The sequence below is a fragment of the Heloderma suspectum genome, chromosome 15 (genome assembly GCF_057233095.1).
Source record: "Heloderma suspectum isolate Gila_16-S chromosome 15, 16-S_ref, whole genome shotgun sequence".
Lineage (NCBI taxonomy): Eukaryota > Metazoa > Chordata > Lepidosauria > Squamata > Helodermatidae > Heloderma > Heloderma suspectum.
The window spans coordinates 14417848-14431290 of NC_139472.1; the positions used below are offsets into that span (position 1 = coordinate 14417848).

At 44.9% G+C, this 13443-nt stretch overlaps 1 protein-coding gene across 4 annotated transcripts in view; it reads right to left on the bottom strand.

Moving 5' to 3' along the window:
- Positions 1-8253, bottom strand: part of LOC146335373 (uncharacterized) — a 41907-nt gene extending 33654 nt beyond the window's left edge. For 2 of the 4 annotated variants that reach the window (XM_084821938.1, XM_084821935.1), the window contains exons 1-2: positions 8202-8253; positions 4076-4186 (exon numbers count right to left, since the gene is read on the bottom strand). In XM_084821938.1, coding sequence (XP_084678064.1) covers positions 4076-4186; positions 8202-8222 — 132 coding nt within the window. In that variant the 5' untranslated portion in view covers positions 8223-8253. Of the gene's footprint in view, positions 1-4075; positions 4187-8167 lie in introns of all 4 variants that reach the window. The other 2 variants (XM_084821939.1, XM_084821936.1) reach the window with 1 other exon arrangement.
- Positions 8254-13443: the final 5190 nt, after the last annotated feature.

The window sequence follows — 13443 nt, forward strand, 5'->3', positions numbered from 1 at the left end:
ATATCAGAAGAGTGGTCATGGTGGAGCACATGCTTTGCACATGGAAGGTACAAAACCAGGCTCAGTAACAGGGGACGGAAAAGACCTTTCTCTGCCCTAGACCTGGGAAAAGCACTAATAGTCAAAGTAGCTAATTGGACAAATAGTCCGGCCTTGTCTCAGGGGCTTCCTATGTTTACGCATGGGAAGCAGCTAAGCCTAGCATAGAGCAACGGACTTGCACAGGGAGGAGAGCTAGAAGTGGATCTTAATGATGCAGGGTGGGATATAAATGTTTTTAATAAGTAATCATAAATAAATGAAGAACGTTGGGAAAACCACTAAACCATTCAGGTATGACCTAAATCATATCCCTTATGAATATACAGTGCAGGTGACGAATAGATTTAGGGGACTAGACCTGACAGACAGAGTGCCTGAGGAACTATGGACAGAGGTCCATAACATTGTTCAGGAGGCAGCAACTCAATCCATCCCAAAGAAAAAGAAATGCCAGAAAGCAAAGTGGCTGTCTGATGAGGCTTTACAAGTAGCTGAGGAAAGAAGGGAAGCGAAAAGCAAGGGAGAAAGGGGAAGATATACCCAAGTGAATGCAGAGCTCCAGAGAATAGCAAGGAGAGACAAGAAGGCTTTCTTAAATGAACAATGCAAAGAAATCGAGGAAAACAATAGAATGGGAAAGACTAGAGATCTCTTCAAGAAAATTGGAGATCTCAAGGGAACGTTTTGTGCAAAGACGGGCATGATAAGGACAAAGAAGGCAGGGACCTAACAGAAGCAGATGAGATTAAGAAGAGGTGGAAAGAATACACAGAAGAACTATACAGGAAAGATCTGAATGTCCCTGATAGCCATGATAGTGCGGTCACTGAACTTGAGCCGGACATCCTCGAGAGTGAAGTCAAGTGGGCCTTAGGAAGCATTACTAACAACAAAGCTAGCGGAGTTGACAGTATTCCAGCTGAGCTATTTAAAATCCTAAAAGATGATGCTGTTAAAGTGCTGCACTCAATATGCCAACAAATCTGGAACACTCAACAGTGGCCACGAGACTGGAAACGGTCAGTTTACATTCCAGTCCCAAAGAAGGGCAATGCCAAAGGGTATGGACTTGAGCACACTCCGGGAGAGAGCGGAGGACAGGAAGGCCAGGCGTGCTATGGTCCATGGGGTCACGAAGAGTCGGACACAACTTAACGACTGAACAACGTAAATAAATAAATGTTGCTGAGAAGGGGACATCTTCCTCTGTGAGAAGCAGCCCCACCGTTCAAAGATTTCAAGGACCGCAGAGATTTGAGGGGTGGGGTGGGGCAGGTGACGAAGACACACTCAGTTCAGAGATCCTCCTGGCTGTAGCAGGAAGCCCCAGTGTCTTGTAATAACAAAGAGAGCGTTTCTTTGAACAACCTTTTTCTACCTTGACTGGTTGCTTTGATCACAGCAAGGGGAGGGCAAAATAAAAAGTCGCCTCCCAACTCAGTTCTATAGACAATTGTGTGTTTTTAAAAAAAGTTAGAACAGTAGAACCATTCCCATTAAGAGGACGTAATTATATTTGAAAAGAAAGGAGGAGGAGGAATTAACCTTTCCGCCTTCATACAGCGATGTCCCATCCCACTGTGTAGATAAAACAAAGCAGGATGTATACACAGCACTATTCCCTTCAGTGGGCTTCTCCACACTGGTCTTTTATCCTGCGATCGAGATTGGTTACTCATGGTTGTTTGCAGGTCCTTTACATGACATCGTCATCCTCCGGGGCCTCTCCCATTCTTTGTAACCATCATCACGGGTTTTTTTCATGATGAGGAAAGTCCCGTATTTTCTCTCTATCCCGCTATATCCCGCCTCAGAAGCCTCATGAAAATGCGCAGTTCCACTATACCGCAGCGCCATCGAGTGGCTGTATATCGAAACATATCAAACTTGCCAAGAAAGATAACCTCCAAAAAGAAGCCCGTGTAAAGGAGCCGATTTTAATCCCACGAAGAATCCAGAAGCAGAAGGGTGCGGAATTTTACCTTTGTGTAGAGAAGCCCAATGTGCGGAAAGTCCATTTCAATTCCAGTTGTAGCTTTACACTAAAAGCAATTATTGTACAGCGCCAGGAGCCTTCAAACTGGAAGTGCTTAACGCGTAGCTGCTTCCCATCGTAAACTCAATCCCTGTAGCTCTCGGACTAGGGAGCAAAAGTGTACAGAGGGAAGCTTCTCACATGAGTTAACATCTGTTAGCCCCTTCTTTCTCTCCTATGACTGCATTGTTGTATTTCGTGCCGTTATTAGTGGCCGGGTAACCGGCTAGATGGGCAGCTAAGAAATCTAATAAATAAATAAATTGTCCTCTGAGAGGTGGGGCTGCTTTTCACGGAGGAAGATGTCCCCTTCTCAGCAACATTTATTTATTTATGACTACTTATTAAAAACATTTATATCCCACCCTGCATCATTAAGATCTCAGGGCAGCGAGCAACATACTCTCTTGCTGCTTTCTAATCTCAAAGATGAGTCAGGACACTTTTGCATGCCTGTTGTTAGAAAGCCTCAGCACCAAGCACTAAGCACCAGCAGCCCCGAACATCTCAAAAATATTTTTTTAGAGTTCTTTCGCAATTCTGTTTCATCGGAATTGCAATCTGATGCTATTTAAAAATCATCATCATCAAAGGGCACAGTGGAATCCTATAATTCAATAGTTAATTTGCCTGTCAAGGATGCTGATGATTTAACAAGTTCGGGAAGCAATTAGTTGAGGGGCTGCTTATGGGCACGCCAAGAACCAGAAGCAAAGCTGCTTAGAGCAACCAAATGCATTCACATGCTTCTTTTTTAATTAAAGAGCAAGGAAATGATTTTCAATGATTAACGAAGGTAATCAGCAAAACGCTTTTGGGTGTAGCACGTGTGTTGCAGAACTCAGAATAGCTTTGCAACTGGAAACACACACCAAGCAACGGAGAAGAGGAAGGCGTGTGTGTGTGTGTGTGTGGAATCCTGAACACACCATCCACCTTCCCCAAGAATAACTCCTCCTTCAGTACCACAGTTTCCTGTGCATACTTGCGGAGGGATTGCACAGCTATTCTGCTCTTTTCCTCCCTAACGGATTGTCTGCATTAAGAAAAAACATGGAAGCAGCGCTGGGAAGATGACTGCATCCTGTGGATCCTTCACTCCACCCACTTTAAATGTTGGGGAAGGAATGGGGCATGGTTAATCCCATGACAAATGCCTCATCTGGAACCACCCTAGGACTCTGCACTGTAGTATTATAGATGAAAGCTTCCTTTAGCAGCACTTACACACCCAGCCCAATGTTGCAAACAGCCAAGAATGAACTTTGACTTGAGCAGGAAGGCATAAAACAGCAAGGCAAATCAGGGCCGTAGCCATGGGAAGTTGGCTCCTTCCGATCTTTTTCCATGCACCTAGCCTGAATTCTCAGGTTTCATTTAAGAAGAAAATAAGTTAATCTCTAAGCCAGCTTTCCCCAGCCTGGCACCCTCCTAAGCTGTTTAATTTAGAGATACAAAGGGGGGGGGGGGAGATATGCAGCCAGTAGTCTACTGCGTTATTCCGTAAGAATTAACCCTGCTGCAACTTTTCCATTGTTCTGGCCAAAGCATCAGGATGACAGATAAGCACTTGACACGTACCTTTTAATGTAATGAAAATGCAATTTCAGTTTATTAAAAAGCAATTTAATACATTAAAGAGGTTTAAATTAAATGTGGACTCTCTGTATTTAGGTTTTTGCTTTTTTAACAATACGTTACTCTATGCCCCCTGCCCCAAACACCCCAAAACCTCCTCCCCATCAAAAGATTTCTGGCTACAGTCTGGAAAGGGCCAGTGAGTGGATGAACGAGGTCATCTGGCAGATCATGACCCCCCTCACACTGGCCTCCATTTCAAATGCTTCCAATTTCTCATCTCTACATGGCGTTTCCTTTTGCCAAGTACTTCATTTCAGCGTCATTTGTTGTTTAAATTCTGAACCCTTTTAGTGCTGATAGAACTGGCAAGCCACAAACTCCTAAAAGAGAATCACATGAACAGGGAACCATTTTTACCTTCATGCGAGCAGGATAATGCAGGGCGTAAGAGGAATAATTCTTTCCCCTATTCCCTGCTCCAATAACCAGAATGGTGACTTGATGAGACATCGCAATGTGGCCTTCTGCCTGGATATAGAAAATTAAAGAACAATTTAGAAAAAGATTAAGGAAACCCACTCTCTGCTCAACCGATTCACTTATCTAACTGGCTAATTTTGCATTGCTTTGACTGTCTTGGAGAGGAGCAGGGCGATAGAAGGAGGATGTAAGCCTCATGTATTAGCTTTTCCCCTTCATGGATCACTGCCTTGTTGTGGCGAAGAGGCTTGCATAACTCAGTGAAGCCATAAGCTATGCAGTGCAGGGCCACCCAAGACGGACAGGACATGGTGGAGAGTTCTGACAAAATGTGGTCCATTGGAGAAGGAAATGGCAACCCACTCCAGTATTCCTGCCAAGAAAACCCCATGGAACATATCACAAGGCTAAAAGAGATGACGCCGGAAGATGAGCCCCTCAGGTCGGAAGGTGTCCAATATACTACTGGGGAAGAGCAGAGGGAATTTCCAAGGAGCGCCAGAAAGAGTGAAGCGGCTGGGCCAAAGCCAAAAGGACACTCAGCTGTGGATGTGTCTGGTGGTGAAAAGGAAATCCGATGCTGTAAAGAACAATATTGTTTAGGAACCTGGAATGTCAGATCAATGAATCAAGGTAAGCTGGAGGTGATCGAACATGAGATGGCAAGATTGAACATTGACATCTTAGTAATCAGCGAACTAAAATGGACAAGCATGGGCGAATTTAATTCAGGTGACCATTATATCTACTACTGTGGGCAAAAATCCCTTAGAAGAAATGGAGTAGCACTCATAGACAACAAAAGGGTGGGAAAAGCAGTACTGGGGTACAATCTCAAAAATGATAGAATGATCTCGGTACGAATCCAAGGCAAACCATTCAACATCACAGTAATTCAAGTCTATGCCCCAACCACTGAGGCCGAAGAAGCTGAGGTTGATCGGTTCTATGAAGACCTACAACACCTTCTAGAACTAACACCAAAAAAAGATGTCCTCTTCATCATAGGGGATTGGAATGCTAAAGTAGGAAGTCAAGAAATCACCGGGATAACAGGCAAGCATGGCCTTGGTGTACAAAATGAAGCAGGACACAGGCTAATAGAGTTTTGCCAAGAGAACACGCTGATCATAGCAAACACTCTTTTCCAAAAGCACAAGAGGCGATTATACACATGGACATCACCAGATGGTCAATATCGAAATCAGATTGATTATGTCCTTTGCAGCCAAAGATGGAGAAGCTCCATACAGGCAGTAAAAGAAGACCTGGAGCTGACTGTGGCACAGATCATGAGCTGCTTCTTGCAAAATTTCGGCTTAAATTGAAGTGAAGTCAAGTGGGCCTTAGCAAGCATTAGTAACAACAAAGCTAGCGGAGATGACAGTATTCCAGCTGAGCTATTTAAAATCCTAAAAGATGATGCTGTTAAAGTGCTGCATTCAATATGCCAACAAATTTGGAACACTCAGCAATGGCCGCAAGACTGGAAAAGGTCAGTTTACATTCCAATTCCAAAGAAGGGCAATGCCAAAGAGTGTTCAAACTACCGCACAATTGCGCTCATTTCACATGCCAGCAAGGTGATGCTCAAAATCCTACAAGCTAGGCTTCAGCAGTATGCGAACCGAGAACTACCGGAAGTACAAGCTGGGTTTCAAAGAGGCAGAGGAACGAGAGATCAAATCGCCAACATTCGCTGCATCATGGAGAATGCAAGAGAATTCCAGAAAAACGTCTATTTCTGCTTCATTGACTATGCTAAAGCCTTTGATTGTGTGGATCACAACGAACTGTGGCAAATTCTTAAAGAGATGGGAGTACCAGACCATCTTACCTGTCTCCTGAGAAACCTGTACGAGGGTGAAGAAGCAACAGTAAGAACCAGACATGGAACAACTGATTGGTTCAAAATTGGGAAAGGAGTACAACAAGGCTGCATATTGTCGCCCTGCTTATTTAACTTATATGCAGAGTACATCATGAGAAACGCCGGGTTGGATGAATCACAGGTCGGAGTTAAGATTGCCGGGAGAATTATCAACAACCTCAGATACGCAGACGATACCACCCTAATGGCAGAAAGCGAAGAGGATCTAAAGAGCCTCTTGTTGAGGGTGAAAGAGGAGAGTGCAAAAGCCGGTTTGAAACTCAACATTAAAAAAACTAAGATCATGGCCTCTGTCCCCATCACTTCCTGGCAAGTAGAAGGGGAAGAAATGGAAGCAGTGACGGATTTTATTTTCTTGGGCTCCAAGATCACCGCAGACGGTGACTGTAGCCGTGAAATTAAAAGATGCTTGCTCCTTGGGAGGAAAGCTATGGCAAACCTAGACAGCATAGTAAGAAGCAGAGACATCACCTTGCCAACAAAGGTCCGTCTAATCAAAGCTATGGTTTTCCCAGTAGCAACGTATGGCTGTGAGAGCTGGACTATAAGGAAGGCTGAGTGCCAAAGAATTGATGCTTTCGAACTGTGGTGCTGGAGAAGACTCTTACGAGTGCCCTGGACTGCAAGGAGGTCAAATCAGTCCATCCTAAAAGAAATCAACCCTGAGTGCTCATTGGAAGGACAGATACTGAAGCTGAAGCTCCAATATTTTGGCCACCTAATGCGAAGAGAAAACTCCCTGGAAAAGACCCTGATGCTGGGAAAGATTGAAGGCAAAAGGAGAAGGGGACGGCAGAGGATGAGATGGCTAGATGGCATCACGGATGCAATGAATATGAACTTGAGCACACTCCGGGAGAGAGTGGAAGACAGGAAGGCCTGGCGTGCTATGGTCCATGGGGTCACGAAGAGTCAGACATGACTTAACGACCAACAACAACATTAGCTTCTAAAATTTCACCTTGCATCTCCCCTGCAATTTCAAGCTTTCTTGTTATAGCGGATAGATCCAGGATAGTGAGACATACAGTATTACTACTTACATTTCAGTAACTATTTCAAAATTTGCATCTCTACACATCAATTAGCATACGCAAGCGTCATGCAAATCGGTGCCCCTTTTGTTCTCTTTTCAGGAGATGCATTTCCTTCGCTTTTTTTGGTCCAGTTTGGCAGCTAAAGTGATCAAGGGGCTGGAGCAACTTCCCCTACGAGGGAGGATAGTTTAGCTTGGGGAAAAGGGGAGTGAGGGGAGACATGGCAGAGGTGTACAAAATGATGCATGGTGTGGAGGAAGTGGATAGGGAGGCATTTTTCTCCCTCTCTCAGAAGACTAGGGCTCAATGGGGTCATCCCATGAAGTTGAGTGGTGGGAGATTCAGGACAGATCACAGCGCAGAGTTCAACTCCGTAACTCGCTACCACAAGGCGTAGTGATGGACACCAATTTGGATGGCTTTAAAGGGGGGTTGGACAAATTCCTGGAGGAAGAGGCTATCCATGGCTACCCGTCCTGATGGCTCTGTCCTACCTCCAGCATCAGAAGCAGTATGCCTATGTACAGCAGTTGCTGGGGAACATGGGTGGGAGGGTGCTGTTGCGCTCATGCCCTGCTGGTTGTTTCCTGTTGACAGATAGTCGGCCACTGTGTGAAGAGAATGCTGGAGTAGATGGACCCTTGGTCTCATCCTGCGGGGTAATTCTTACGCTATTCTGTTGTTCAGTCGTTCAGTCGTGTCCGACTCCTCATGACCCCATGCACCATGGCACGCCAGGCCTTCCTGTCCTCCGCTCTCTCCCGGAGCGTGCTCAAGTTCATATTCATTGCATCGGTGATGCTATCTAGCCATCTCATCCTCTGCCGTCCCCTTCTCCTTTTGCCTTCAGTCTTTCCCAGCATCAGGGTCTTTTCCAGGGAGTTTTCTCTTCGCATTAGGTGGCCGAAATATTTGAGCTTCAGCTTCAGTATCTGTCCTTCCAATAAGCAGTCAGGGTTGATTTCCTTTGCTTGTTCCTATTTCCTGAGCCATCAGCCTGTCTTTGAAAGGGGTTCCCTCTTCCTCTCCTTCTAAGAAAACCACCCCTGCATCCACCCACGCTGCCCTCCGGGCATCTATATGACACAGCGAGAGACTTACCTGCGCTCTGATCTGCAGGAGTCAGCAAACTCACCTGGGAAAGCCCAGCTCTCATCCTCCTCCCTTTCCTCTCCCCTCATTGGCGCGGGGCTCTCCAGCCTCACAGCCAATCAGCGGGCGCTGAGGGCAAGACTCGAGAAGAGTCTTACCATTGGATACCTAGGAAGGAGGGGGCGGGCTGCTTGGCATGGATTGGGTCCGCGATGAGACTATCAGCAAAGGACTAATTCCCCCCTCCCCCTTTTAACTTTCTTTTTTAAAGCTCCTATATATGAATCATCCTTTATGCATGCATGCATGCATGCATGCATACAGGAATACATTATACAGTAGCTTGCATTTCAGATATTTCTGTATCGTAGGCTGCAGTCCTACAACCATTCACCTGAGATTAATTTTTGTTGAATTGATTCTCTCCCTTCCACCATTATTATTATTTTCATTTCTATACCGCCGGATAGCCGAAGCGGTATAGAAATGTTATGAATTCACAACAATTCATAAAAATAAGTCATGTATAGTTTATTTATTTATTCGTCTCAGAAGCATCACAATTAAAAAACATACTGTAACACATAACGTTTAAAATAAAAAATGTAGAGGTTAAAATATATAGAAATTAGACAAATCTTGCCCAAAAAATTCAGTATACAGTATAGTTATGAATTCGCAACAATTCATAAAAATAAATACAAAAACTACAACATGCGGACATTATAATACAACATGGTCTAAACAAAATTTAAGATACAAAATTTAAAACAATTAAGGGCGCAATCCTATGCATGTTTAGACAGAGAAAAAGCCTACTGCTCCCAGCATTCCCCAGCCCAGAGAATGCTGGGTGTTGTAGGCCTTTTCTCTGTCTAAACATGCATAGGATTGTGCCCTAAATAGCTAGAATCAATTTCAATAAACAATTTTAATAACAAATCTGTTCAAGACAGCCAACATAAGTGCCCTGTCATATGCCATTAAATGCCATTAAAGCCTGGACATAGAAATATTTTACTTATGTATTTATTTCATTTATTTTCACCATAAGAACATAAGAAAAGCCAGACCAGCATTTATTTATTTATAACATTTTTATCCCGCTCCATCCATTTAGTCCAAATGGAGCGGAGTTGCACAGAAGGAGACCCAAGCAGATTTGACAGGCGCGAGGGCCTGCCCATTGTGAGTCCTGCCTCTGCATTTCTCAGTTGGAGGGAGAAGAGGGTAAAATGCTTCCCTGCAATAAAGGGAGACACATTTGACCCCCACCCCACCAAGCTCAGAAGCACCGTCCTCTGTTTTTTCAGAGCACCCTACTAAGTTCAATGGCGCTTACTCCCAAGTAAGTGTGCCAAGGGTTGCAGACTTACAGGGCAATCTTATGTCTACTCAGAAGTAAGTCCCACTGAATTCAATGCAGCTTACTCCCACATAAGTGTGCCAAGGGGTGCAGACTTACAGCTCAATCTTACATTTTATGTCTACACAGAAACAAGTCAGAGGTTTCCTGGAGGGTGCAAGAAAACAGTACAGCAGACGTTAAGCTACGGAAAGAAGACTGCCCCCCCCCCCTTGAGCACATGGCAGGGAGGCAGGGAGACACTCCCTCAGTTCAAAGGCTGCTGTGCAAATAAGCCCTTCCTAACCCCATAAAGAAACGGAAAGTAGGAAGCTCTGCAAAGGATGTGGGTTTTTGCAGGTTTTTTGCTTAATGTAGAGACACCCCCAATGTATGGCTGCGGTCAAAAAAAGGGCAAACTCCGTGTTAGGTATAATTAGGAAGGGAACTGAGAAACAAACTGCCAATATTGTACTGTCCTTATACACATCTAAGGTGAGACCACACTTGGAATACTGTGTACAGTTCTGGGCAGCACACCTTAAAAAAGATATTGTATAGCTGGGAAAAGCTGCAGAGGAGGGCAACTCAAATGATCAGGGGGCTGGAGCATCTCCCCTCCGAGAGAAGGTTACAAAAGCTGGGATTGCTTAGCTTGGGAAAAAGGAGGGTCAGGGGAGACCTGACAGAGGTCTACAATATTATGCATGGTGTGGAGAAAGTGGATAGGGAGACATTTTTCTCCCTCTCTCACAGTACTAGAATCCCACAGCATCCCATGAAGCTGACTGGTGGGTCAAAGGAAGGACGTCTTTACACAGCGCACGAACGATGGAGTTGGCTACCACAAGCTGCAGTGAAGGCCACCAATTTGGATGGCTTTAAAAGGGGGTTAGACAAATTCCTGGAGGAGATGGCTGGGAAAGGCTACTAGTCCTGATGGCTGTCTGCTACCTCCAGAACCAGAGGCAGTGAGTCTATGTGCACCAGTTGCTGGGGAACATGGGCAGGAGGGTGCTTTTGCACTCATGTCCTGGTTGTGGGTTTCCCATGGGCAGCTGGTCCACCACTTTGTGACCAGAATGCTAGACTAGACGGGCCCTTGGTCTGATCCAGCATGACATTTCGTATGTTCTTATGGTCCATCTAGTTTGGTATTGCTTGACAGCTAGGTGACTGGCAGAAACTCTCCAGGGTCTCAGCCCTAGATGGGATTGAACCTGGGACTTCGGCATGCAAAGAACATAGTCTGCCACTGAACAATGGCTTCCAAACAGGTTTCCTTTTTTTTTTTTCTTTTTAAAAAAGAAACCTTGATAGCAGCTCTATCTTTAGCAGATGCTTAGGGACAAAATGAGAAACTTGACTGATGTGGGTTTATGACATAAAGTTTGTGTGTTAGAGATAGTACTTTGGATTAGAGCAGGCCAGTCCCAGCGAATCCCAGTTTCCACCATGTTGTTGTTGTTGTTCAGTCGTTCAGTCGTGTCCGACTCTTCGTGACCCCATGGACCATAGCACGCCAGGCCTTCCTGTCCTGCGCACTCTCCCGGAGCGTGCTCAAGTTCATATTCATTGCATCGGTGATGCTATCTAGCCATCTCATCCTCTGCCGTCCCCTTCTCCTTTTGCCTTCAGTCTTTCCCAGCATCAGGGTCTTTTCCAGAGAGTTTTCTCTTCGCATTAGGTGGCCAAAAAAATTGGAGCTTCAGCTTCAGGATCTGTCCTTCCAATGAGCACTCAGGGTTGATTTCCTTTAGGATTGACTGATTTGACCTCCTTGCAGTCCAGGGGAATCGTAAGAGTCTTCTCCAGCACCACAGTTCGAAAGCATCAATTCTTCGGCGCTCAGCCTTCCTTATAGTCCAGCTCTCACAGCCATACATTACTACTGGGAAAACCATAGCTTTGATTAGACGGACCTTTGTTGGCAAGGTGATGTCTCTGCTTCTTACTGTGCTGTCTAGGTGTGCCATAGCTTTCCTCCCAAGGACCAAGCGTCTTTTAATTTCATGGCTATAGTCACCGTCTGCGGTGATCTTGGAGCCCAAGAAAGTAAAATCTGTCACTGCTTCCATTTCTTCCCCTTCTATATGCCAGGAAGTGATGGGGACAGAGGCCATGATCTTCATTTTTTTAATGTTGAGTTTCAAACCAGCTTTTGCACTCTCCTCTTTCACCCTCAACAAGAGGCTCTTTAGATCTTCTTCGCTTTCTGCCATTAGGGTGGTATCGTCTGCATATTGGAGGTTGTTGATAATTCTCCCGGCAATCTTAATTCCAACCTCTGATTCATCCAACCCGGCATTTCTCATGATGTACTCTGCATACAAGTTAAATAAGCAGGGTGACAATATGCAGCCTTGTCGTACTCCTTTCCCAATTTTGAACCACTCGGTTGTTCCATGTCTGGTTCTTACTGTTGCTTCTTGACCCTCGTACAGGTTTCTCAGGAGACAGGTAAGGTGGTCTGGTACTCCCATCACTTTACGAATTTGCCACAGTTTGTCGTGATCCACACAATCAAAGGCTTTAGCATAGTCAATGAAGCAGAAATAGACGTTTTTCTGGAATTCTCTTGCTTTCTCCATGATGCAGCGAATGTTGGCGATTTGATCTCTAGTTCCTCTGCCTCTTCGAAACCCAGCTTGTACTTCCGGTAGTTCTCGGTTCGCATACTGCTGAAGCCTAGCTTGTAGGATTTTGAGCATCACCTTGCTGGCATGTGAAATGAGTGCAGTTGTGTGGTAGTTTGAACACTCTTTGGCATTGCCCTTCTTTGGAATTGGAATGTAAACTGACCTTTTCCAGTCTTGCGGCCATTGCTGAGTGTTCCAAATTTGTTGGCATATTGAATGCAGCACTTTAACAGCATCATCTTTTAGGATTTTAAATAGCTCAGCTGGAATACTGTCATCTCCGCTAGCTTTGTTGTTACTAATGCTTCCTAAGGCCCACTTGACTTCACTCTCGAGGATGTCCGGCTCAAGTTCAGTGACAGCACTATCATGGCTATCAAGGACATTCAGATCTTTCCTGTATAGTTCTTCTGTGTATTCTTTCCACCTCTTCTTAATCTCATCTGCTTCTGTGAGGTCCCTGCCTTCTTTGTCCTTTATCATGCTCGTCTTTGCACAAAACGTTCCCTTGAGATCTCCGATTTTCTTGAAGAGATCTCTAGTCTTTCCCATTCTGTTGTTTTCCTCAATTTCCTTGCATTGTTCATTTAAGAAGGCCTTCTTGTCTCTCCTTGCTATTCTCTGGAACTCTGCATTCAGTTGGATATATCTTCCCCTTTCTCCCTTGCTTTTTGCTTCCCTTCTTTCTTCAGCTACTTGTAAAGCCTCATCAGAAAGCCACTTTGCTTTCTTGCATTTCTTTTTCTTTGGGATGGATTTCGTTGCTGCCTCCTGAACAATGTTACGGACCTCTGTCCATAGTTCCTCAGGCACTCCCTACGTTCTTCAATTTAAGCCAAAATTTTGCAAGAAGCAGCTCATGATCTGAGCCACAGTCAGCTCCAGGTCTTGTTTTTACTGCCTGTATGGAGCTTCTCCATCTTTGGCTGCAAAGGACATAATCAATCTGATTTCGATGTTGACCATCTGGTGATGTCCATGTGTAGAGTCGCCTCTTGTGCTGTTGGAAAAGCGTGTTTGCTATGATCAGCGTGTTCTCTTGGCAAAACTCTATTAGCTTTTGTCCTGCTTCATTTTGTACACTAAGGCCATGCCTGCCTGTTATCCCGGTGATTTCTTGACTTCCTACTTTAGCATTCCAGTCCCCTATGATGAAGAGGACATCTTTTGTTGGTGTTAGTTCTAGAAGGTGTTGGAGGTCTTCATAGAACCGATCAACCTCAGCTTCTTCGGCCTCAGTGGTTGGGGCATAGACTTGAATTACTGTGATGTTGAATGGTTTGCCTTGGATTCGTACTGAG